General features: G+C 43.9%; 1 protein-coding gene across 1 annotated transcript in view; it reads left to right on the top strand.

Annotated features, from left to right (window-relative positions):
* The window catches only part of TEKT3 (tektin 3), a 63,837-nt gene that overhangs the window by 24,083 nt on the left and 11,762 nt on the right, over positions 1-27,992 (top strand). The window contains exons 6-7 of the mRNA XM_029600297.1: positions 15,983-16,205; positions 27,642-27,796. Coding sequence (XP_029456157.1) covers positions 15,983-16,205; positions 27,642-27,796 — 378 coding nt within the window. The remainder of the gene's footprint in view (positions 1-15,982; positions 16,206-27,641; positions 27,797-27,992) is intronic.

The raw sequence follows: 27,992 nt of genomic DNA, 5'->3' as shown, positions 1-27,992 counted from the left end.
ATAAAAGAGGGTCCTAATGCATTACCTTATTTGTTTTGGGGGTCAAATTAACTAGAATGCCAATCTTTGTTTACTGGCGTCATGATATTCGTGTTGTATATGTGGGCTTAAATCAGGCTTTGACAAATGTTTCTGGGATCTAGGAGCCAGCAGCTAGGAGTTCTCTCAACCTCCCTATTTTCCCCATCAAAGTAGAGTTTGTTGGGGGTTGGGAGAGAGCATCTTCCCTCTAATACAGGGTTCCTCCTCTGAGGTACACCACAGCTGTTTTAGGGCCCTATTTATTAAGGCTGGTGTCCAGTTCTGTTGCCATGGACCCAATCCATAGCAGTCTCCCTTTCTCTCAGCTCCCCAACCTCATCCCAGCCAGTAACATAGTAACATAATAAATAACATAGTATTGTCGGCCAAAAAAGACCAAATGATCCTTACAGTTTGCCCATCAAGCTTTCGATGGCAGCAACCGACACTCCGTGCAAGTTATCCCAATGCCTTATGTTAAGAACTGTAAACTTACAAGCAAGACCAAATCCATAGCAAAATCACTGCAACGTTTTTTTGTGGTGAGCAGCTTTCCTGATATTTCAGACAATGCTGCTTAATGTTCTTTGCTTTTGGACTTGGCTGTAAAAGCTTTATCCGCAATTTCAGCATATCAGCACCCTAGACTGTAAAAGTCAGGGCCCAGCATTGGCTGTCTTCAGAATCCAGTACCCTTTTTCTCTGGCCACTATCAAAGCAGAGAACGATGTTGCAATTCTGTCTAACCAATACACCTATATCACAAAAATCCCCAGTAGTGTACTTTTTGATGTATAAAGATTGACATTAAAGCTAAGTACTGGTTATTTTTGGCTCCTGGCTAGGGACAAACATACTGCTTTACAAAGGTCTCCCTGCCCCGTGGACTTTTCATGACTTTTTAAGTAAAATTTGAAATAAATATATATTAAAAAAATGAGGTTTGACTCCGAGTGAGCACAATAATGAAATTAAAATAATTGGACCAAAGGTCGATACAGCTTGGTGCGATTGGCAAGCTGAGGTCATGAAGGTCCTACAAATTACCTGTTAAAAATCAAAAAAAGTACACTACTGGGGTTTTTTGTGATATAGGTGTATTGGTTAGATATTTCCTCAGATTTCCGAGGTTTGTTGGGCTTTGTTTTGCAATTCTGTCTAAACCATCAAGGCTAATTGGTTAAGGGTAGTAATCACCCATGTCATTTGGTTAAGGTCACTAACTTCGGTTCCATACAGGATGCCCCCAGGTAACCTTTTCTTCATTATCATCCTCAAGTCTTTAGGGATCCACAGCGGTAACCACATGCAAGGTCTATGGACTGCCTCCAAAGCCCACTGCCAGATAAAGTTCCTGGAGCTTCAGGCAATCCGTTACGCCCTATGGGTGTTCAGGGACCGGTTGTCATCCAAGAAAGCCCTGATTCGAACATTCAACCAAGTTGCAATGTGGTATATCAACAAGTAGAGGGGCACGGACTTGTTCCTCCTCTGCCAAGAGGAGGAGCAGGTGTGGACCTGGGCCCTTTCGCAGGGCATGTCGCTCCGAGTGACTTACCTGCCAGGCCATCTCAACGTGCTAGCAGACAGTCTGAGCCGTTCCTTCCAACCACACGACTAGTCCCTCAACCAAGAGGTAGCAGCTGAACTCTTTCACCAGTGGGGTATGCCGGATGTGGATCTCGTTGCCTCCCCACTAAACCACAAGGTGAGCAAGTTCTGCTCCCTAGTGCCGGGGGACGGTCTTCCGGCCTGCGATGCCTTCTCCCTCTACTGGGGGAAAGGCCTGCTGTATGCTTACCCCCCTCTGCCACTCCTCTTGAGGACTCTGCTGAAGCTTCAGCAGGACAGGGGGCCCATGATACTCATGGGCCTCCTTTGTGGCCCCGAAAGGATTGGTACCCACTCCTGCAGGACCTGTCAGTGTGGGCGCCCATCTGGCTGGGGGTGGCGCACAATTTCATCTCGCAGAATCAGGGCACTCTGTGCCATCCCAACCTCTGGGTGTTGGCCCTCACGGTTTGGATGTTGAGCATGTAGCCCTCCAGCCCTTGAGGCTCTTGGACGGTGTCTCCCAGATCCTGATAGCATCTCAAAAGCTTTCTACCAGGAAGTCCTACAGCTTGAAGTGAAAAAGATTCTCCATTTGGTGTTCGGGTCATGATTTGGATCCTTTCTCATGACCTCTTCCCAGCTGTTGAACTATCTTTGGCATCTGTCTGAGTCTGGCCTTCAGACCAGCTCTGTCAGGGTGCACTTCAGCGCGGTCAGCACGCACCATCGAGGGGTTGCTGGCACACCCGTTTCGGTCCAACCCTTAGTGGGCCGCTTCATCTGGGGCCTCCTCCAGCTAAAACCCCCACTACGGTCTCCGGTTGCGTCCTGGGACCTCAACGTGGCCCTGGCGCAGCTCATGTGCCCTCCTTTTGAACTGTTGCAGTCCTGCGACCTGAAGTTCCTCACCTGGAAAGTCATATTCCAGGAAAGAGACATCCTCACTCAAACCACTCCTAAAAAAACCCAACTTGGAACCAAAAGACCCCAACAATTACCGCCCAATAGCCAATCTTCCATTCATAGCTAAGATTATGGAAAGGATTGTGAACTCCCAACTATCGAACTACATTGAAGATAACAATCTTCTATCCGCCTCGCAACATGGATTCCGCAAAAATCTGGGCACAGAATCCCTCCTTACCTCCCTTACAGACCTCCTTATACTAGGTATAGACAAAGGCCAATCCTTTCTACTGGTCCTTCTGGATCTTTCGGCAGCCTTTGATACCGTCAATCACTCTATCCTCATCAACCAGTTAGCTGCGATAGGAATTTCTGGATTGGCGCTCTCCTGGTTCAAATCATTTCTCACCAACAGAGGTTATAAGGTTAAAATCCAGAACAAAGAATCATCACGCCTCGACTCGGTCATTGGAGTCCCTCAAGGCTCCTCTTTATCCCCCACACTCTTTAATATCTACCTCCTACCACTATGCCAACTCCTCACCAACCTCAACTTAAAACACTTTCTCTACGCAGACGACATCCAGATCCTGATCCCCATCAAAGAATCGTACTCAAAAACCCTCGAATACTGGAAGTCCTGTCACCAAGAAATCAAAAGCCTCCTCAACAGCCTAAATCTGGTACTTAACTCCTCCAAAACCGAACTATTACTCATATCTCCTGAGAACAACAATCTCACGACTTGTCTGCCAACCAACCTACAAACCACTCAAGTGAGGGATCTAGGTGTGCTAATCGACAATAAACTGAACTTCAAAGCCTACATCAATAAAACTACCAAAGACTGCTTCTACAAACTGCAAGTTTTAAAAAGGATAAGACCCCTCTTCCATGCCAAAGACTTCAGAACCATCCTCCAAGCTCTCATATTCTCTAAATTAGACTACTGCAACTCTACCTTACTTGGCCTCCCTTCTTCATGCACTAAACCGCTCCAAATGGTTCAAAACGCAGCAGCCCGTCTACTAACTAACACCAGGAAAAGAGACCACATCTCCCCAGTACTAAAAGACCTCCACTAGTTACCAATTCATTTCAGAGTAATTTACAAATCCATCACCTTGATATTCAAAATTATTCACCAACATACCACAATTGACCTACAAGTTCCTCTCCGTTTACACAAATCCACAAGACCGACCAGAGAAGCCTACATAGGATGCCTCCTTGTTCCACCTACCAAAACCACTAATCACAGCACCCTAAGAGACCGAGCCTTTTCCACAGCAGGCCCACAGTTATGGAACTCCATCCCCCCAGATCTCAGAAACGAGCCATGCCTCCTAACCTTCAGGAAAAGACTCAAGACATGGCTGTTCAGGCAAGCTTTCCCGAACTCCACCTAACACGCCCCACCAATAAACACTCTACACAGCAGATGTATATATTGGACTTTGTTTATATGCTGTTCTCTTGTATATAATTAACCTCCTCTATCTCTCTTTTTTCCTCCACCCCAGTTCATCAGCCCTTGTTAATTGTAACTGCATCTCTTCTTCACATTTATTTATGTTCTTGGTTGTATTCATCACACCCCTGTTTTTATGTAAACCGACATGATGTGAACGCTATCATGAATGCCGGTATAAAAAAACCTTAAATAAATAAATAAATATTCCTGGTGGCAATCACTTCTGCTCGTAGGGTCAGCGAGCTTCAGGCGCTGGTCACATATGCACCATACACAAAGTTCTTCCACGATCGTGTGGTCCTATGTACTCATCCAAAGTTTCTGCCCAAAGTCGTGACTGATTTCCATCTCAATCAGTCCATCATCTTGCCCACCTTTTTCCAAGGCCTCATTCCCACCCGGGGAACGAGCTCTCCATACCTTGCACTGTAAAAGTGCCTTGGCCTTCTATCTGGATCGCACTGCAGGCCATAGACAGTTTATCCAGCTCTTCATGTCCTTTCATTCCAAAATGTTGGGCGTGGCGGTGGGTAAACAGACCCTGTCAAACTGGCTGGCGGATTGCATTGCTTTTTGCTATGCGCAGGCAGGCCTCCCGCTGGCCGGCAGCGTAAAGGCTCACTCTGTGTGGGCTATGGCGACATCGGTAGCGTACTTATGAGCAGTCCCCATCGTCAAAATTTGCCGGGCCACCACCTGGAGTTCTCTTCACACTTTTGTGACCCACTACTGCCTGGACAAAGATGGACGTCAGGACAGTGCCTTCGGTCAATCCATCCTGCGCAACCTGTTCCAGTCCTGAACCCACCTCTCGTGCTTCTATGGGAACCAGATAGTCCCCTGCTGGACCACAGTGACTCAGTTGTGTTGTGCCTGTTGGCATCTTGTTCAGTCGCTGCTGGTATCTCCAATTCATGGGGACAGTTTGGAGCTTGGTATTCACTCATATGTGAGGACCACATCCTGCTTGACCAAGGAGAAAGTGCAGTTGTTTACCTGTAACAAGTGTTCTCCTAGGACAGCAGGATGTTAATCCTCAGGAATCTTGCCCGCCTCCACACGGGGTGGGTTCTCCTTTGGTTTGTTGTTTTATTTTTTTGCTTGTTCTTTCGCTGTGTTACGAGACAGAAGGGGGACCTCACATGGACGCGTGGATAGCAGCATGCTTGGCATGCTCAGTGTGCTGGTCAAGGCTTCTAGAAACTTTGACAAAAGTTTTCCGTGCCGGGCTCCATCGGATGATGTCACCCATATGTGAGGACTAACATCCTGCTGTCCTAGGAGAATACCTGTTACAGGCAAGAAACTATGCTTTATCCATGTTATCAATGTTGAACTGCTACTTCAGTAAAGTTTTATGTTGTAACAACATTACATTGTCCAGCTTGAAAGATCAGAATATACCAAACACTCAGGGCCTTGGAACTTTATTCTTCTCCCCAACAGAGAACGTACATCGGGGATAGGCAAGCTTTCTGAAGTAGTGTGCCAAGATTTAAATTCGGGGTAGGCAAATCCAGTCCTCAAGTGCCACAAGCTGTTCGAAAGAAGACTTGACTAATAGAAAAAAAGGAGCACGACACCAATAATAACCAACAAAAATTATCAGCTGTAGGCAGTGCTCACAATATAATCCACAGTCTGTCACCCACAATGGGCCCCAAACTGTATCATATAGAAGCACCGGAATCACATAATCTGCCTAATCCAACCTACCATCCTAATATAAATTTTATATTGTATTCCTAATTTAAATTACAGATTAATTTATCATATTCAATTAAAGTTTATGAAAGAATACTTCTACAAGAGGAATATGGTTTTTTTAAACAACATGAAAACATTTTTAATGAGAAGAATTTTTGTACTTAACTGGCCTTCCAACTACCAGCTTTACTCAAAAAGCAAATGTGGGAGAGAGAAACCGCTGATGCTGTGTTGCATCCCTTCCAGCCTTATCTCCTCTCCTCTCTTTGTCAACAGCCAGCAGTGGGAGGAAACAGGAGGGGAGGGGCTGTATCAGATCTTTGGGATCCCAGACTTGAGACTCAGCTGAGGACAAAGTGGGGGAGGAGGAGGAGGAGGAGGAGGAAGGAAATGCCCTCTGGAGCACAAGTCAGAGATCTGCGTGATTTATGGAGAGGTAGAGGAGGTAAATGCTAAAACGGGGTGAGGTGAAGAGGGGGGAATGCTTGAGGAAGTTGTGTGAGGGGGTCGGTTTTGAGGGAGGTGAGGAGAGGTAAATTCTTAGGGGTGACACAAAAGGAGAGAATGTTAAGAAGGTGACGAGGGTGTTGACTGCTGAGGGAGTATTAGGAGGGTAAATGCTGGGTAGAATATGAGGAGGGGAGTAGATTTCATCTCCTCCCCTATCTCCCTGGTCAGCAATGTAAAAATGGGCTATTTGGCATTTCTTTCCTTCCAAGGTCTGTGGTGTCCTATGTTTTCCAGCAGGTGAGAGAAAACACGGGGCTAGGGTAGGGAAATAGAGGGAATAAGAGAGAGCCGGGGTAGAGTGTGCATGAGAGCTATATGGGAGTTACTGGGGGAGTGAGTCCTCAGTTTCTCCAGGGGATGTGTGTATAGCAGTTCCTGGGAGGGGGGGGGGGGGTAATCCATTGCTCCAGGGGCGTGTGTATGTATCTGGAATGATCGGAAGGGAATGGGGACTGCATGTGTGCACGAAAATCTCCCTTATATAAACTGCTGTTTCTTAGCGGCTCTACAGTGTGTGTGTACTTCTGTTCCCCATATGGTTCCTGTTCTGTGGCAGGACAGTGTGTATATGTGTGTGTGTTTGTGTGTCTGCTGCGCTTTGCTTTTCTGGATAAATAGAATTTCTTTTTTTTCTCTTTTGTCGGACGGTTTGTACAGTTTGGTGGCTTGCGTGTCGGTAGTTATGTGCAGTTTGCCAGTTTGCACGCGGGACTGCTGAGCTGCATGCACTAACTGCCAAAAACAAAAAATGAAAATTTTCATTCATTCAGAGGCACTGGCCATTCAGTTTATTCCATTCGGAGCAAACTGAAAATAGCCAGTTTCATTTTAGAATACCTATTTGTTTTTAACAGATGCAAATCCCTCATGCAAATAAACATGTGGATAAAGGTGAGCCAGTTGATATAGTGTATTTGGATTTTCAGAAAGCATTTGCCAAAGTCCTTCATAAGAGACTTCTTAGGAAATTAAAAAATCAAGGGACAGGAGAAAATGTCCTGTTGTGGATTGCTAACTGGTTAAAAGAAAGGAAACAGAGAGTAGAACTAAACATCCAGGTCATTAGTGGAGTGTCCCAGGGATCTGTACTGTGCTCTTTGACATATTCATAAATGATCTGGAAAAGGGAGCAATGAGTGAGGTGATCAGATTTGTAGATGACACAAAATTAATCAAAGTTGTTAAAGCCACAACAGATTGTGAGGAATTGTAGAAGGACCTTGTAAGACTAGGAAACCAGGCATCTAAATAGTAGATGAAATTCAGTCAGACACATGCAAACTGATGGTCATAGGGAAACATAATTGCAACTACAGGTACAATGCTGGGTTCCTTATTAGGAATCACCACCTGGGAAAAGGACCTTAGAGTCCTAAAGGACTACTCATTGAAATTCTTAGCTCAGTATGTGGTAGCCATCAAAAATACAAATAAAATATTAGGAATTATTTGGAATGGAATAATAACATAATGTCTCTATATTGATCCATGGTGCCTGCAGTTCTGGTAGCTTCATTTGAAAAATGACATCTTAAAACAAACCAGTTCTGGTCACCACATCTCAAAAGAGTGGAACTAGAAAAGTACAGAGAAGGGCAACAAAAATGATAAAATGGCTCCCTTGTGAAGAAAGTCTAAACAGATCACGGTTCTACAGCTTGGAAAAGAGACGACTAAGAGGTGATATGATAGAAGTTTATAAAATCATGAATAGAGTGGAATAAGTAAATAGGGAATGGTTATTTATTTACCCTTTCAATAATTTGGGTAGACCCCCAAAAGTGAACTTTCTAGGAGTACCAGATATTCTGGAAGGGGGAGCCCCCAAAATTTTATTTCCTGGGGTTTGTGGAACAAAAGTTTAATTTTTCAATCTCCACTGGGTCTGGTACAGGCAGTGGGAAAGTTCTTGGAGTGATGATGCTTCTGGTAGTATGGTATCCCCTTAAATTCATGAGTGTTTTGATTGGTTGGGAGGTGTCCCGGGGAAGTATAAAGCCTGTGTCAATTTGATGAGAGTTGCGCCTTTCTAGGATCGAGTTTAAGAGAGAAGGGGACCTGCAGGCTGGTGGGTCCAGGGACCACCCTAGTATGGAGTGCTTTTGCCCTCAAGGAAAAAAGGGCAAGGGTGTAGAGAAGAGGCACTGCCTTCCCATGAGGATATGGCCTTGGGGAAGGATAAGTGGTTGTTTCAAAATGAGGAGTGCCTCATGAAGGTCCGTGGCATGGAAGATACTGGGGTGACCTGCACATTGCTAGATGAGAGAAGTGGAGAAATCTGAATGGAAGGTCGGGTGGCCAGGGAGTCATGAGTAGACCCTAAGACTGTAATTCTCATGTCCCACATAGATGTGAGTTTGGCATGCAAAAGGAAGAGTAATTTGAGGGGAATACTGTTCCTGTTCCCTGTATTTGTGGAGGGTTTGGATCTAAAAGGATGTGTACCATAAAGTGGGAGAATTGGGGTGCATGGAACTGTAAGGAATGTAAGCCATATATTCCAGTAAAATGTTTGTTATGGGGAGTTCGAAGATTTAATTCCTGTTCAAGTGAAGGCTGAGAGATTGGAACTTTCACTCTTTGGGGTACCAGATAGAATACTAGGGGAAGATTTTCTTTGAGTGTTGTATCCCTGGAATTCTGAGTATTCAGTAAGAAAATGCCTACTCTATTCCTGTATCATGGGACTGGGTGAAAAAACAGAATTAAAGTTGAGAGTTTGGGTTTACCTGAGAGTGATGTGACTCTGTTTTTGATTCTTTATTTGGGCCAGCACTGAAGAATAGTTATAAGATCCAAGATTTATGGAGGGGAGGAAGTTGGTATTCTACCTGACCAGTCAAGGGAAGGTGAGCTACCCTTGCTGTTTCTATTTGGATCCACTTCACCAGCATGACCTATAAGTTGGAATCCACTAAATAAATATGGGAATCTGACCTTGTTCACCCAAGGTCAGGTTCCTATCATTATTTGCCCTGGAGTGAGGTGGAGTTATAATAATAATACAATAAAGGGACACTCCATGAAACTAACAACCAGAAGAATTACATCAAATAGTAGAAAGTATTTTTTCACTCAGAGCACTGTCAAGTTGTAGAGTCTGTTGCCAGAGGATCTAGTCAAGGCAGCTTACATAATGGGATTTAAAAGAGGCTTGGACAAGTTCCTGGAAGAAAAGTCCATAAACAATTATTAGCCATGAAGTCTTGGGAAAGCTGACCCCTGGGAGTGAGCAACAAGAAATAGATCTACTCTCTGGGATTTGCAGATTCTTGTGACCTAAAGTGGCCACTGTCAGAGAGAGAATTCTGGGCTCGATGGTCCTTGGCTTGACCTCACATGGCATATTTTATGTTCAAAGTAAATGCTGTGGGAGAGAGCACATCACAGCGACACTTCACCTGCAGTTTGGCGAGAAATAGTGTAAGGGTCAGATGAATGACACTTTTTAACTGGTGAGCAAAATTCACATTACTAATCACATTTTCCAGGATTTGATAGGTTAAGTTCTTTAATAATGAGAGGAACACAAATCTGTGAAACAAGTAAATGGAATTGCTGCTTAGTGAATGGTTTTCATTCATCTGTTCTCCTGGTGATATACACATTTTATGTCATTCTTCCAAATTTGAGAATTACAGATCAAGTCTTTCTGACATCTTGAGTGTCCTTATTTATAAGCACAGGTTTTTGCTTTATTTTATGCTGTATCTGTTTTTGTTTTATTGTGCACTGCTTTGGACAGCCTTCTCAAGGATGTGGAGGTGATGTAAAAACGAATGAATTAATGAATGAATAAGGTGACTGGGTATGTAATCCCCTAAAGCTAAGAACACCATCAGCTGGCCTTTACATGTATGAGCTGTGGCAGGAAACTCATTTTCTTGGAGTATTTGAATATTTAGATTTTCCAGTTAGGGGTCCTTTACTTGTAAGTCATAGAGTTTATCAGACTCTGAGTGTAGGTAGAAGAGGTATCAGTAGATTAACAACCTCCTGTGCCCTTGTAGTTTAGGATTCTTCTTCAGAGTCTCTCACAGAGAGAGGTTCCTTTGGGGTTGGCCTCTCCAAGAGAAGACTGTCTGCATCTTGTCCATAGAAGGAGGCTGGGGTACAAGGTCTGGATGCCCAGGCTTCAGGATTAGGTATACAGTGTCTAAGAGTTAAATGAGACATATTTACTTATTGATGAACCAGAGGTGATCTCAATGAAGAGAGAAATATTTCCCTACTTCTCAGCTGTCTGGGCAGATTACTGTCTTTAATTATGTAAAGAGTGGAGTTTCCTAGCTGGAGTCATAAGGAAGATTGCCATGCTTGTGTCACAGCTCACACTGCTGAAGACGCAGATGAGGTGCTGCACCAGAGCAGGGTATATCTTGGAGAAACCGAGTATCCTGGAGCAGGTATTCTGCCGGAAGCAGCTGCCATTCCCCACAAATTGGGCCCCTGGGTGCAGGTGGTTGTCAGGTTGTACCAAGTGGAACAAGAGCCAGGGAGGAGCTGAGGTCCAGGAATGGAGCAGGAATCTGGATACAGTGGGAACCAGGAACACACAGGAAATCAGCCAAGTGAAAGGAAATCATTGAATGAACTCTATGAGGATTGTTGGACCAGGAAAAATGTGTCAGGCTAGAGCTCCTGATATACGCCTTCAAATTGGAACACAGCTAATGCTGGTCCAATATGGAGCCTCCAGAGGTGGGTTTCCTTTCCTTTGCTTTTCTTAGTATTTTCTACAGGGTTCTTGCTGATTCAGAGTTCCTGTTGCTCCCCTGGCATTGAACACCCAGAGCTGTGGGTTCAATCCCCCTTCATCATAGCCCCTCCTGGTGGCTCTTGGTTAAATTTGGCCATCAGTTCTTTGGCATGGACATTTCGGGCCAGTTCCCAATTGCAGTCTTCAGGATTGTACCCTTTTCAGTCGACCAAATAATGCAAACATCCTCTGATAAATCTGGCACCTAGAATCTGGCAGATGATGAACTCTTGGTGTTCTTTCACTGTGATTGGCATTGGAGGAGGGGGCCATCTTCCTGGAAAGAGATTAGACCTATAAGGCTTTAGAAGTGCCATGTGGAACACCAGATAAATAAGTAAATTGGCTGGAAGCTGAAGTCTGAATGCCACTTGAATCAAGAATGGTCCCATAAGCTTCTGTTCGAGCTTATTCGAAAGTCTCTTGTTCCTTATGTGCCTTGTAGAAACTCAGACCTTGCACCTTACCATGAATTGTGGGGTTTCCTGATGCCAACTGTCAGCAAATATTTTCTGTGATGTTTTAGCCTGTTTGCATTCATGCTGGACTTGCACATGTACCTTAGTTAATGCATTTACCCACTGTGCTGTTGTGGGAACTCTGGACTGCTAAGCCTCCCCAAGTGCAAATGAGGATAAATGCCATAGCTTGCAAAGAATGGGGAGGCCTTGATTGCTGAATGCTCGGTGTTATTATATGCAGACTCTGCCATAGGAAGTAACTGTGCCCAATTCATTTGGTGAAAGTTACAGAAGCAGTGGAGATGCTGTTCCAGAGTCTGATTTAGCCATTCTGTCTGTCCATCAATTGTAGATGGTACCTTGAAGACACATGGAATTGGACACCCAAAAGTTTAGTGATCTTCCACCAGAAGCATGCAATGAACTGGGTGCCATGTTCTGATACAATATGAGATAGCAGACTGTGCAGATGCACCACTTCTTGGACTAGCAGGCCTATTTCATGTGAAGAAGGAAGACGAGTAGTGACTATTAAATGGGCCATCTTGGTGAATGAATCCACCACCACCAGAATCATGTTCTTTCCTTGTGAAGGTTGTAAATTGGAATGAAGTCTATTGATATCCATTCCCATAGTCTGGACGGGTACTGGTAATGGCAAGAGTAATCCATGAGGGCAATGATGTGGTACTATGTTCCAGGTGCATACTTCACAAGAGGTGACATAATCTCTTATATCTTGGCTTCATCCTACCACCAAAATGTGTGCGCAACTAGTTCCTTAGTTTTGTAGCAACCAGGATGAATGGGGAGTCATGGCAGCTTTAAAAGACTTACAAAACTGTCCCAGTTTTATGAGGAATGGGCCAGGTTAACTTCCGACCAGTGGGTTTTAAGCATCATAGTACAAGGCTATGCTTTGGAATTTGCTTGGCCTCTCAAAGACCTCTTTATGGTCTCCCCTTGCGGTTCTTGAACCAAAGCACAGATCGTTCGACAGACCCTCAACTGGCTGAAATCGCTCAGGGCTGTGGTGCCCATCCCCCACGCAGAGTGGATGAAAGGACACTACTCCATCTATTTTGTAGTCCCCAAAAAGGAGGGCTCCTTCCGGACGATCCTCGACCTGAAGAAGTTGAACAGGGCACTCAAAGTCCCGCATTTCCGGATGGAGACTCTCCACTCAGTCATTGCAGCGGTCCGCAGCAGCGAGTTTCTGGCTTCCCTGGTGTTGCGTTCGTGCCTACTTTTCACCCTCGCTCCACCCTCTTTACCTGTGTGGCGACTCCCTCCGTGCCTGATGGATGGCTTGATGCCGCGGCTTCTCCTCGCCACTTCTCCCCTGGAATCCCCGGGCTGGCCTGACGCAGATCCGCCATGTTCCTGATGACGTAAGGGCGCGCGCGCTCCAGAGTTTGTACCGGCAAGGGTGCGAACCTAGGGGGCGTCCCCCTGTAGTGATGTCATTCGCTTCCAACTTAAAAGGCCTTTGCTTGCAACTACGAATCAAGTTAGCAAAGTCTCGAATCATACTCTTCTTGGTTACAATTCATCCAAGCTACTCTGTCTTCTTGTACTTACCAGGGGTACCCGCTCCTTGGGGGCCCCACTCTCTCTTCTTGATTTCAGTTTGCTAAGAAGGTATCTGGTACTCGCTCCTCGAGGGCCTACGTCCCTGAATGCTCAGAAGACTCCTTACTGCCTGGAAGCGATCGCAGACGTGAACACTGTGAGTTCTATTACAGATAGGAACCGGTACTCACTCCACGAGGGCCTATGTTCCTAATCTCTGAAGACTCTTCTGCTTAAGACGTTATCGCAGGTATGGAGGTTGTGAGTTATAATTCCAGACTGCATGAATGAACCAGTACTCACCTACGGCTCCTGTCCTGAATATACTGAAGATTCTCTGTTGCATAGAAGCCATTGCAGATATATATTGTGAGTTTCTCATCTACTACTGGTTATGTATCCAGCTTACCCTGTCTACTCACTACCTATAGTCTCTACAGCTCAGCAACCCAGAGATTGCAGTTCCAGGATCGGAGGGACTTCAGCCCTGCCGGGCACATCAGCTCACTACTACCACCTCTGGTGGTTCTACTTCCTGTCTAATAAAGAACTATCTGTGTTTGTCTCCATACTCCAGCCTAGCCGGTGGTCCTTCTCAGGATATCCTCCTGGGGGCGCTGTCATCTGCCATTGGCCCAAGGTTTCACCAATTTACATGAAATGTTTATTCCGTACACTTCTAGAGTGGTACCATAACAGACTGCCACTCTGTGGTGAGCCAACCCTTGCTTCTTCAGTCGTAGAAGGGAACACGGCGCGGAGGGAGTAGATGCACTGGTGATTCCATGGCCGACCTCCATACTCCTGTATGCCTTCCCTCCCTGGCCTCTGGTCAGCAAGATTCTCCAACATATAGCGGTCCATCCAGGGAAAGTGATCCTAATGGCAACAGAGTGGCCCTGATGTCTGTGGTTTGTGGATCTGGTCAGTCTTGCGGTGGACAGACCCCTGAGGCTCGGACATCTTCCAAATCTACTTCAAGGCCCTATATTTTTCAACCAGGCAGATCGCTTTTGTCTAGCAGCCTGACTTTTGAAAGGCGGCAATTGAGAAAGAAAGGGTATTCAGAGGATTTGATTACTACTCTTCTGCAATCCAGGAAGACCTCTACCTTACTGTCCTATGTCAAGGTTTGTAGAGTCTTCAAGTCGTGGTGTCATGAGCAGGGCGTTCTCCCCCACCAATCTTCAGTAGCACACATTTTGGCATTCTTGCAAAGGGGCTTAGCCAATGGGTTGTCCTTTAATTCCTTCCGGATCCAAGTGGCTGCCTTGGGTTCTCTTGTAGGCAAGGTTCATGGCAAGACACTGGCCTTGCATCTGGATGTAGTGCATTTTCTCAGGGGGGAAAGCCATCTGAATCCTCCCATCCATCCTGTATGTCCCTCGTGGAGCCTTAATTTGGTGCTTAGAGTCTTGTGTGAACTGCCCTTTGAACCTATTAAGTGGGCCACATTAAAGGACCTCACTTTGAAAACTGTGTTTTTGGTGGCAATCTGCTCAGCTCACAGGATCTCAGAGATCTAGGCCCTTTCTTGCAGGGAGCCTTTCTTGCAAATTTCTGATTCGGGAGTTTCTCTTAAGACGGTGCCTTCCTTTTTACCAAAGGTGGTCTCGGCCTTCCATTTAAGTCAATCAGTGGAGCTCCCTGCTTTTTCGCACATCTCTCTGGATGTACTGCATGCGAGGGAACTGAAGCACCTGAATGTTAGAAGGGCTCTTTTGCGCTATTTGGAGGTCACCAATCCATTCCAGGTTTTGGATCACTTGTTCGTTTGTGGAGCGGTGCTAAGAAGGGCCATAAAGCATCTAGGGCGACAGTTGCGCGATGGTTGAAAGAAGCTATTTTGTCTGCTTACATTTGTCGAGGCTGACCCGTTCCCGAGGGGTTGAAAGCCCACTCGATTTGCTCCCAGGCGGCTTTGTGGGCTGAATGTTAGTTGGTATCGCTGCAAGAAATCTGTAGGGCGGCTACCTGGAAGACACTAGACACTACCGGTTAGATGTCCACTTTGGAACCACTTTGGAAGTGGTGTCATTTGAGCGGGACTCTCAATGTCCCACTTGGCATAGGGAAGCTTTGGTACATCCACAGTCTGGACTGATCCGGGTACATACAGGGAAAGGAAAATTGGTTCTTACCTGCTAATTTTCGTTCCTGTAGTACCACGGATCAGTCCAGATGCCCTCCCTTTATGGGGGTTCTTTACTGAGTTCCTTTATAGAGAGTCCACTCTAATAGTCATGGTTGCTACAGAAAACTACAGAAGAAGGCTACAGGTTTCCTCTTATTCAGAGTTTGGTATTTGGCATTTTTTCCACCACCGTTAGTTCAAAGTTATTGGCTTGGTCTTCACTTGATCCATTTCTATACTCATTTCTGCTTGGATAATCTTTATACTGAGGAGATACAGGTGGAACACTAGGTTAAGAGGGGGTACCCTTCAAGTTTTTCTCTGTCTCCATCTGCTGGAAGGGAGGCATAACCCACAGTCTGGACTGATCAGTGGTACTACAGGAATGAAAATTAGCAGGTAAGAACCAATTTTCCTATAAGCCTGTGCAAGCTAAAGGTGTGTGCAGTTACACTCATTGTACATAGTAAGAGATACCACCAGCAATATGTGTTGGAAATCACTGCAAAGTGCAGGAAAATGGTTGGAGAGGTTTGAAATTAATTGTATGTAAATTAGCACACCCCTGCAAAACACAGACAAGTGGTTTTGTCTAGAAAACTAAACAGGTTATGCAACTGTATTGGGATAAGTAGGTAAGAAGGGTTGCATTATTCCAGACTTCTGACTGACTGGAGTTAATTAATACCACATCTTATTGTACAATACAACTGTAATTCTTCATTTAATTTATGTCAGTGCTGGAGGTTAGCACAACAGTTTTGAATATTCTGTGCCAGGCCCCAATAGCCTGTAAACAGTTTAACATCAAAGGCTTCCTGCCTTCTAGGATATTGAATGTATCTGTAGTCTGCCTCAGCAGTGCATCTCTCTTCTTTTCTAAGGATCTCAGTGCCAGAGACTTGGGCCAAGTTCACCGACGATAACATCTTGCGCTCTCAGAGCGAGCGGGCCGCCTCTTCCAAGCTCAGGGATGACGTAGAGAACCTGATGATTGCAACGGCCAACGAGATGTGGAACCAGTTCAACACAGTCAATGTTGCCTTCACTAATCGCATTGCTGAGACCAACAATGCCAAAAATACGCTGCAGAACCATCTAGCTAAGGTAGGCTGGTTATTAAAGAACAGCCATCCTCTGCAATCAGAATAATAAGTGTTCTATAAAGCAATGGTGACATGAGAGTAGAATCAAGCAAAAAGATTTTACAGGTTCAAGATTGTGTTGTGACACTTCAGTATACAACTTGGTTACCATGGTGATAGCAATTTTCTTTACTGATGCCATCTGTGGCAGACATCATGCCTCACTTCCTGTATAGGCCACTTAAACAACTGCAGATATGGAGCAGACGTGCACAACAGTGAAGAAGTGGCTGCTCTTTCAGTGGCAAAATTAGGCATGCCTGGGATAGACATAAAGGGTTCTCAGTGATAGGAGAGTGTAAGAGAAGGCACCCTCATCACAGATCAAGAGACCTGTGACAACATTATAGGCACTGTACCTCGCCCCTAGCAGTACTGGAAGGGTGAGTAATAAGTACTCATAAGTAAATAAATAAATAGGTAGACTGGGTAGGCCAAATGGTCCTTATCTGCCCACATTTTATATGTTTGTGTGAGCATACTTTTACTCAGACAATAAGTCACTGGTGATATCACTAGTAAGCACAATAGCTGTCTCCATGGCAACTGGATTATAAATATGTTGCACAAAGTCTTGACAAGGAAAATAATTTTGATTGCATGACAAGGTTGCATCTATCTTCCACAATGCAATTACTAAAATGAGGAATGGGCTAAAAACTGTTCAGCAGATCATGACTGTATAATTATATCTAGGAACTTTTTGGGCTTTAGGAGACTCTAGGATTCTATTTAAATTGCTGGGTGTCCAGAGAAACACCTGAAATCTCCAGGTGCTGGAAGTCAACTGAATTGGGCCATGTGGGCCAGAAAAAGAACTGGTATCACATTGGCCCATACAGGCCAAAAGGAAGAGGAGCCAGCATTTTGTAGGTCCTTATGGGCTAAAAGATGGAGGGAGCATCGACAGCTGAATCATGGTGGAATTGGGCCAGAGGTAGGTAAGAGAGGGTACTGAGAAGGGGTTTTAAAAAGAATGTGTATTGTGTGAGAGCAAGAGAGAGTAAGGAGAGTGGAATAGAAAGCTTGCCAATTTAATTCGGGGGTGATGAAGAACAACTTTTGCAATTACCTCACCCTGCCAATCTGAGTCTGGTGGGAATTGTGAGCAAATAGCCAACCCTCTGAGAAGCTGAACCCAGACCCTATTGCACATCAAATCAGCAAGCACTCATAATCCAGCTATATTAACATTTCTGCTTGGGGACTCTGAACCCTCCCATCCCCACTGCAATAAGAATCAGATGAGAACAATACAGGTCAACAAACCACAATCACCTGGAAATATAAAAAGAGGGTCGGAGCCAAAAAACTCTCCAGAGGGCAAAGGAGTCACCTGGGGAGGAGTCCCCGGCTTTTAAAACTTCGGCTGGGAGAGGGGAGTGGAGGTTATTTTTTTAAAAAGGGGACTCTGTGAAGCAAGCCAACCAGGGTTAGTTGTTGGCTGCTTTGGCAACACACATGGTGAGGGCTGTCTGGCAGGCTCTCTGGCTCAGGGTTCTCACAATTCCCCTCCCCCCACACCTCTCCAGCTGGAAATGTGGGGAGAGTGCCTCTGGGCCGGTCAGAGGCCCACATTATCTCAGCCAGCCCATGTCTAGCTTGGGCTGCCATTCCAAAATGAGAGTAAAATGTCAAAGTCCCCATTCCTATCAGATGTCAAATGATTTCAAGATATAGTCTCTGTTGTCACACTAGTTATTTATTTTATTTATTTATTTATTTTTAATTTTTATATACCGGAATTCCTGTATGCAATACAAATCATTCCGGTTTACAAGTAACGAAAAGGTTGCCCTGGTCTGGGAGGTTAGACCGGGGTTTTGTACATAGAACATTGAACAATAACAATAACAATCAACCATTAAACATTATTACAAGGAACATTGAAGGTAAAAATAACATTTAGCAAATGGCAATTAACATTATTAGTGTTTTGGAATAGAATGTGTGTGTACAACTTTTTACAAGGAACTTTAGTAGTGAAGATAATCTGCAAAAAACAATGTACCAGATTCAAGTTTAATACAGAAAAGGAGTGTAAAAATCTTTTGTATAATGCATAAACAACAGACATTGTTTAGTATCCAAAAATAATTTATTCTGTTTCCCTCAAATAGAACATGGAAGAGCTTTATTTTTCCTTTGCAAATACAAATATTGATTATGAGAATGTGTCGCCTTGAGTGCGGTTGCACCTGGTACCTCTCTAGAGGCAGAATCAGATGTTATTTCTACAGAATCTTTGGTATCTGCACATTTTCCTATCCTTACAACATGGTTGTTTCCAGAGCTCTGGAGAAATACAGAGGAGCAGCGTAGAGAATTGAAATTATACCAGGCTTACAAGCTGAGAATACAATTTTCAAAAGATTTTACCCGGATAACTGAGCAGTTATCCGGGTAAAATCGAGAACTAAAAATTGTGCCATCCGCCCACTTTGCAGGTATTTTTACCCATGCTGCAAAGGGGTGGAGCCGGCAAAGAATGCATGGGAATTTCATTTTGAAATCCTCCCCCTGCCCCTTCCCCTGCAGGGTTTATGACGTGGACTCTACACCTGCAAAGTCCACTGATATTAAAGTAATTTGGATAAGGTATGTAACAAGAGAAGCTGTGTCCACAATTGGAAATGGACCTTTCCAACTAGGTAAAAATGTACTTTTCTTTACCTTGACAAATTGTAATAAAATACTTTATCATCAATTTCATATTTTTAATCTTTAGAGGTAGTCCTAGAGCATAGTAGACTTTTTAACTTCTGGAAAGCACATCCAGGTATCAGGGTCTGAGTAAGGCACAATACTTGAGAAACAGAGCACTACTGCTTCCCCATCTTTCAACCATATGCATGGATTACCTGAGAAGGCTCCAGCCTCTTAATCCCAGTGTCAGTGGTTCAAGACTTCATAGTTCCCCCTCCCCAAGGGGGATCTCTGGGCACCCTTATAAACCACTCATTTGGGGTTCAAAATCACTTTTCATAATACCTGAGAGAATTAAAAACAGAGTCAGTAGTCAGTGCCATAGTTGGATGTGATGGGGGAAGGTCCATTGCCTGTATGGTACAGTTAATGCGAGACGGGCCCAGCTCTGACAGGGCCACATCTGAGCCCATGTCTGTGTACCTCAGGTCTTCATTGCTGAGGTACTGGTCTGTTGAATCTCATAAGGACTCCATACTTGGATCCCTGTTCTATTGTGCCCTTTCATTTTTTTTGTTAATGGCCAGGTTAGATCTTCATTGTTGGCTCCTTTCCTTTTTAATGGTAAAAAGCCCTCCTGCAAATACAGGGCCATGCAGATTTTCTGACTGTATCCCGGCCTCTGCTGCAATCTCCCGAGGCTCTGTAAACAACCCTTCTTAGAGTCCCTGGGTTATTGCCCAAAGATCTTTTTGTATGTATTGGACTTCTTCATCCAATTGGGCTATAGCAGGCAGGACTACTGTGTCTAATTTGTCCAGCCTTGAGACAAGGGATTGCACTATCTCCCCCATTTCTATAACGCAGGCTCTCCAGGTATCTTCTACTAGTTCAGACCTTCTGAAGTGGTGCTTTTGCCTTGCTTTTGCTACCTGGCACTGCATTGAATAAGCAATCTGCTCAGTTTTGTCCTGTTCTGTTGTTTCTGGGCTACCCTCGATCTCGCATGTCCCCAGTAGCTCAGGGTCCCTCTACTTGGGATGGCATGCTACTTTGCAGGGCAACTTCGTGGTGAGGATACTGAGTCATAAAGTGCCCTAAGCCCCTAGATCACAAGATGGTTGAGCTTAGCAAGTTTAACACCCTGAATCTGGCTCCCAGGAAAGGGAGATCTGCCTAGGCTCCTGAATGTCTTATTCATCGGTCACTGTTGAAGAATTCAGTATTGGGGAGGGGGACCCCATTCCAATTCCCCTCTTTGCTTCCGTTGAATTTCACTCAGATATGAGTCTATCTGGATACAGGCATTAATCAGATTTTCCAGGAAGGAAGGCGTTTCAATTTGAGCCAATTTATCTTTAATTTCCTCTCTAAGACCCAGGTGGAATTGATGCCACAAAAGTTACTTGCTTCATCCCACATCTGCTTGTAACTCATGGAAATGAGCTACATAAATAAGAGAGGACAGAGCCTGTCCCTTGCTGCACTTGAATTAAGCCTCTCTCTGCAATGTGTCTTTAATGTGGATCAGAAAACATTTTTTTTTAATTCTTGAAAAAATATGTTCCAAGCTGTGCCTGGTTCTCATTCTATCAGGGTGGTGTCCTACTTTAGGACGTCACCTGTGAACAAGGTTACCACCCAGCACAGTCTCTTTACATCATCGTTAAAGTATTCTGGGTATAACTTGAAGTGCAACTCACATAGGTGCAAAATTCCTCGGTACCATCCCCTATTCCCATTAAACCACTCTGGTGGCAAAGGTCTAGGAACTGGATACGTTCTTCTTATCACAGCCTCTAGTTGCTGGCATTTCTGTTCATAATGTATGTGTGCAATTTCTAGTTGCTGACACTTCTGTTGCCACAACTTGGTGATTTCATCATATTGCGTTTGCAGTGTCTGCACCTGCTGTAGCAGGTACTGGATCTGTTATTGTTGACTCTCTAAGGTAGCCATTGTCAAAACTGTACAGAAACAAACTTCCTTTAAACTTCAAATAGCAACCACTGTTAAAGTCTTTCTTCTTGGAACAAACTGGAGCTGAGGTTCCCTGGATCAGCAACAAAGCAAAGTGCAGGGTGTGGCTCACTCCTCAGCAGGGCTGCAGCTGTGGCAGAATTCTTATGGACTGCAACTCACAAAAAAAAATATTAAACCAAAACAACACCTAGCTCAGCCAAACTCTGACTAACTGAGATTTTTTTCACTCTCCGAACAGGCGGGAATAAGTCCTTTAGCCTGCAGCCAGAATCAGTCAAACTGGTTGTAACGCTTTAAAACTCTTAGCCTGTTAGACCTCTAAGGGTGGGGGGCTGGCACAATCTGTTGGGGCTCTGAGCAAGGTACATGCACAAGAAACATGCTTCACCAACAGTTTTTAATGGAAGAAACAAGGAACAAACATACATAGGTTCTTCACTTACAGTATGCAGAAGGGAAAAACAAGGTAGCTAAGGAGGCTTCCCTTACCGGGCAAATGAAGACTGAAATCCAAGCAGTTTGATAGCATTCAGCACAGCCCTTTTCCGACCTAGCCTAAGAATAGGAAGAAACATTGTGCTATCAGAGAACTCTCTGCTGGCTAGAGTTTAAAATAGGTGTGTTACAAGGGGTGGATCTACTTCTGGGCTAATGAGTCTCTGGCTGGGTCTGGCACAGCCCAAAATCCCTGAGAAATAACCATTACTGCTTTCCCATTTTTCATTCATAAGCATGGCTCACCCAAGAGGGTTCCAGCTTTCTAATCCCAGCATCAGTGGTTCAAGACCTCAAGGTTCTTTACAACAGGTTAGGGATGTGAATCGTTTTAGGACGATTAAAATTATCGTCCGATAATTTTAATATCGTCTTAAACCGTTATGGAACACAATACAATAGAGATTCTAACGATTTATCGTTATAAATCGTTAGAATCGTGAGCCGGCACACTAAAACCCCCTAAAACCCACCCCCGACCCTTTAAATTAAATCCCCCACCCTCCCGAACCCCCCCCAAATGAGTTAAATAACCTGCGGGTCCAGCGGCGGTCCGGAACGGCAGCGGTCCGGAACGGGCTCCTGCTCCTTGAATCTGTTGTCTTCAGCCGGCGCCATTTTCCAAAATGGCGCCGAAAAATGGCGGCGGCCATAGACGAACACGATTGGACGGCAGGAGGTCCTTCCGGACCCCCGCTGGACTTTTGGCAAGTCTCGTGGGGGTCAGGAGGCCCCCCACAAGCTGGCCAAAAGTTCCTGGAGGTCCAGCGGGGTCAGGGAGCGATTTCCCGCCGCGAATCGTTTTCGTACGGAAAATGGCGCCGGCAGGAGATCGACTGCAGGAGGTTGTTCAGCGAGGCGCCGGAACCCTCGCTGAACGACCTCCTGCAGTCGATCTCCTGCCGGCGCCATTTTCCGTACGAAACGATTCGCGGCGGGAAATTGCCCCTGACCCCCGCTGGACTCCAGGAACTTTTGGCCAGCTTGTGGGGGGCCTCCTGACCCCCACGAGACTTGCCAAAAGTCCAGCGGGGGTCCGGAAGGACCTCCTGCCGTCCAATCGTGTTCGTCTATGGCCGCCGCCATTTTTCGGCGCCATTTTGGAAAATGGCGCCGGCTGAGGACAACAAGATTCAGGAAGCAGGAGCCCGTTCCGGACCGCTGCCGTTCCGGACCGCCGCTGGACCCGGCAGGTTATTTAACTCATTTGGGGGGGGTTCGGGAGGGTGGGGGATTTAATTTAAAGGGTCGGGGGTGGGTTTTAGGGGGTTTTAATGTGCCGGTTTTGCGATTTTTAGATTTTTAGATTTTTCACGATTTTTCACGATATTTTACCCCCCCAAACGGCAACAATACGATTCCCTCCCCCCCCCCAGCCGAAATCGATCGTTAAGACGATCGAGGACAACAGTTGTTGCACTTGCTAAGTTAGTGTCTTGCATCCTGTAAAGAAGATGCATAGGTAAAGTCATTTCCTTCCTTGTTATCATTTCAAACTGTGACACTTCAGTAGAGTAATGAGGAATATTTCTTATCACCATTAGTATTAAGGCTATTTATTTACCATCAGTGTTCTTGCTATCATATTTTGTAGCACCTAAGTGACATGTAAGTCAGTCAGACCACAATCATAAGAATCAATAGTAAAGAGGTCTTTATACTGGTATAATAGTTCATTTTGCTTAGAATTCTTAGACTCATCTGTCAGCTATTATATACATTATATTATATATATAAATTATATTATATTATATACATTAGCTTCTGAAAACTGATTATCTTTTCCTCAACTTCAGGGAAGAGTTGATTCTGCAGAATATCAACCTTGTTTTCTGTTTCCTCTGAGATATTTGTCATGCCCACAGGATTGACAATTTTGTATGAGTTACCTGCTTAAGCATGTGAAATTTCTGTTTTTTCAAGCTCCCTAAACAATATCAGTTAGTCATTTTTCTACATGGACCTTAGCAGATTTTGTCATCATTAAGGCCAAATAAATTGTAGCATGATATGTCTTTAGGAGAAATTCTGATCAATTCAGGCATCTCCTGATCTGGAGGAGTTCCAGAATTAATAGGGCATGTGCCTATACCTGGCACATTCAATTCTGGTTAGGAAATGATTCTCCAACTAAAAATCATAGAAATGCATCTCTGTTCATGCTTACTTCTTCTGACTGAGTATTTGTGACTAACAGGTGCAATGTTGTGCCAGTAACTTCACATAAAGACCTAACTAATCAAAGCAAGAATTAGGGTAAAGAAAGCCAATGTTTCTAACTTTTGTTGAACTTTGACTATTTGAATCTTAAGGGGATAATCTTGTACCCTTCCAGGTAAGCAAACATCAATGGTACTCTTTACCTCACAGACTTGAGGAATGGTTTACCTTGATTTAAATGATTAGAAACATTGGGTAAGCCAATACATCACCCTCCATATGACTGTAAAGCAGGTAGTTCACCAGACCCATATAAGCTCCTAGTCTGATAAGACAATCTGAGCCAAGGTAAAGTGGTAATTCAAGGTTTCTCAATATAGAGAAAATGTGTTGGAAGCCTTTATTGCCTAGCTTCAGCATAATGCTTTAAGTACCAGCTAGTAACTTGGCATCTTGTCCTGGTATTTGTATCCAGGTATTGATCCGTTTAACGGATTCTAATGCAATTTTGACTATGAGATGGAAAAAGAAGGACTCACTAATTAGTGAATGATCACTGTTCAGCAGCAGGTGTGCTGGGTCCTTCTGGCCATTTCCTTACTATGTGTATACTGTAATAGCTTTTCCCTCACAGTGTATGTCAGTCAGTTTTCTTGGGTATTTCAGGTAAGAACCATTAAGACTAGGTTTCTTTACCTGGTAAACCTCTGGTGTCCCTTCACTCTGGTTCCTTCAATAATATCTTCAAGCTGTCAGCATAAAGAACATTTGTAATTATTGAATCTTTATTGATCAAAATAGCATTCTCATTCTCCTTTGCTTTCATCTAGCTCTTTCATAATAGAGCTCTTTGATAATTAATTCTGACAGAAATGTCCTTAAGTTCAAAGCAACAAGGATTTTTTAACTTTCCCACTTTCCCAGACCCTGGCATAGGAAAATGGGTGTTTGACCTGAGCCCAAATTACTTCCTAGATATAGTCCAAGATGAGAGACGACCTTTTCAGAAATTAATTCCCAATTATAAATTTTTCTCCTGGACTCTGGGTAACAATTTCTGGTTGTTTCATTGTTATTTTCACTATCTGAATGGTAAGCCACACCTTCTCAGTGGTCTTACTGCACTGTCCCCCATAAGCTATTAAGGATTGGTCACAGGGAGTTACTCTCCTTATAACCTTCCCTTGTACAGAAGCATTCAGTTTCTGAATGAGGCTGTAGGTAATCAACATGAATTTTCAAAGAGAAATTCTTTGGGGATTGCTCATGGGCCTATGAGCCATGAATAAATTGTAAAAATTGCCCATAAATACTTAATTGATACAAAGTGCATACAACTATTTGCTATGGGACCTTCTGAAGTGCTGGATTTTACAAATATGGTAGCTACATGCTCATTATCAAAACAATCATGTTTCAACAAAATGTATTGACTCTAAAATAAAGTGCTCAGCACCGAAAAATGACTCTGTAAACAGGAACTGCATTTATTTTAGTATGTCATTAAGGTGTATAAGATATAATTATTAACCTCAATAAAGCAGTCTTTTTATGTAGGTTTTTTTTTGTTTATTTCATAAGTGAAGAAAACTTTCATGCATTTTCATAATTTAGAAAAACCACATAATCATACCAGAGAAAACAGGTTTTTTTTCTTTTTTCTTGCAATATCTCAAGTGTGGAAACATCACTTGGTATATATGGAGAATATCATATAATATAATATATCACACTTCCCAACATAATCATCGTGATCCTCGATGTATAACAAAAGTTATACATCGTATATGTATAACAAAAATATCAATGGTCCAACACTGTACATATCAGGTATTTTATGTCTTAACAACATACTAAGATGTGACCATCTGGATATCTTGCCAGATAAATGCCATTTTCTTTTTATGGCGATGGAGTAATTTTTTAGAGTCAATACGTTTGTGGTAAAACATGTTTATTTTGATATTTTGTCCTGTGTGGACTTTTCATGAATTTTCCATTTTTTCAGGTTATGGGATCTGAACATACTGACATTCCTGAATATGCTCATGACCTTTAATGAGCCAGCTTACATCAGCTATTGTGTTGAACAAATATCCATATCTATAGGATATTCTAGTGGATAGCACGTTATGTATGACTAGACTGTACCTACGAAGGGATGAGAAAGGGGATTAGGTTATGGATTGTGAAACAGGAACTTTGGCTATTGAATTTGTTTTAGAGATGTGCATTCATTTATCACGAATTAGGCAATTTCAACTAAATTGCCTAATTCGTGGTGGTTCAGGGGACCAGAACCATGAAACGGATTTTCCCCGAACTTCGGGCTGGACCACCAGGGACTTTTGACAAGTCTTGGGGGGGGTCAGGAGCACAAGATGGCGCCGGCCATCCATTGCTCCTACCATGTGACAGGGGCCGACCAATGGCACCGGTAGCCCCTGTGACATCGTAAGGGCAAAGGGCCATCGGCACCATTTTGATTCATAGCAGGCCCGACAGCCCGACGGCCCAGAGGGGGAGATCACTCGTGGGACCCCGCTGGACCACCAGGGCTTTTAGTAAGTCTTGGGAAGGAATCAGGATGGTGGGGGGATTGTAATACAGTAAATTTGAAGGTTGGGGTGGGATTTTTTCCGATTCGGATTTTTTTTTTTTATTCGTTTTTCTGGGTTCGGGCTTCAGCTTAGTTTTTGCCGGAAAACAATCTGTGGGAAAACAAGTTTTCCCACAAAGTGCCCGAGCTGAAACCCAACCCGACCCAGAACAACTAAACCCATCTCTAATTTTTTTGTCCCAACAGTTTCCTCCTACTTCCTTGGGTTTCCAGCTCAGGCAAATTCAGCCTTTATCGAGCCACAGTACCAAGAGCCTTTATTGGAAACTACTTGGGATTTTCACCCCAATTTTTATAGACCCCCTTCTAAAAGCCTAGCTCAGCTACTGTAGCAATAGTTCTCAGCCAGCAGCTACAAATCAAAGCTCCCTTTGGAACCTGGCTAATTTGAACCCTAGATCTGACCCCTTGGTGTCACCATTGAGTGATGATGGAGACTTCTTCTCCAGGTACTGTGAACAAGAGATGTGAGTTTTCTGGAAAATCTTGAATTGGAAAATTTATCAGAAAAATTGCCCATGCAAATGTTTTCCTCATTTACATAAACATAATTTTCAAAGTTGTACTGTGCAAATTTTCCTGATGCCCTAAATTGATTTGTTTTCTGATTTGGCATGTTAGTTGACTTATATATTTACTAAACTCCCCCACCATATTAATTTTCCACATTGTATCTGTTTTTCAAGTAGCCAAGCAGTTGAATTGAAATATTTGATTTAGAGGGTGGGAGAATTGATAGACAATTAGGTGGTAATTTCAAAATGATTTCTGTATATAAACCACAGTTTGTGTGTGTAAATTGGCCTTTCAAAATTATTATAGGGGTAGTTCTGGGAAAAGTACGTGCAAAATACCATATTGTGGGGGGTTTTTTCCCCTAGACTAGCGAGAGGCATTCTGGGGGGCAGAACTGGAGCAGGGGAGACATTTACATACATACTTGCAATTTTCCCTGGTATGTATGTAAATGTACATGCTGAAGAACAGGTGTAACCTGGAACATATATGTCCCTATGCCTAGTAAAAGTACCCACAAATTTTCAAAGAGGACTTGTGTGCATAAATCCACTTTCAAAAATTTGGGCTACTTAATATTATTCTCCCTATGTGGTTTTAAACATTATACTGAAGAAATTCAAAACTTATTGGCAAACCTGCCTAATATATTGCATTGGTATCCATCCATTTTATGAAACAATGAATTTTTAGAAATGGAATATTTTCCACGGAAAAATAAAAGGATGGGAAATTTTCTACCCTAAATCTTTGCTATGAATGGTGCTTCCTTAGCATCCTGAGCCCTGGCCAACCTGGAGAACAGAAGCCTGACCTGGAAATTAAACCCAGGTCTTTCACATGGCAGTACATGGCCACTGAGTTGGCACTACTTTTCAACTCTGTGTACTCTCTGCTAGAATCCCATACTACTGGGCCCACGCAGTCTCTGTAACCCTCTGCAATTTCATTATTCTCTGGTGTGCTTTTAAATCCCAGACTCTGCAGGAAATCTTCCAGACTGAAATGACAATTGAATCCCTCAAAAAAGCCATCAAGGATGCAAGTGCTCCCATGAAAGTGGCACAAACCAGGCTGGATGAACGCATCAGGAGACCAAATGTTGAACTCTGCAGGGATTCAGCTCAGTTACGGTAAGGCCTGGAATCCAGAATGGAAAATTACTTCAGTAGTAAGTGTACAGTGTACAGTGTTATCAGGCATTAATTGCTGTGATAAAGCAAAATTGCTTACCTGTAATAGGTGTTATCCCAGGACAGCAGGATGTAGTCCTCACATATGGGTGATGTCAGTGGACGGAGCCCTAACACGGAAAACTTTCTGTCAAAG

The sequence above is a fragment of the Rhinatrema bivittatum genome, chromosome 4 (assembly GCF_901001135.1).
Source record: "Rhinatrema bivittatum chromosome 4, aRhiBiv1.1, whole genome shotgun sequence".
Taxonomy (NCBI): Eukaryota; Metazoa; Chordata; class Amphibia; order Gymnophiona; family Rhinatrematidae; genus Rhinatrema; species Rhinatrema bivittatum.
The sequence above is the reverse complement of the archived record's forward strand: the minus strand, read 5'-3'. Positions and strand labels throughout refer to the sequence as shown.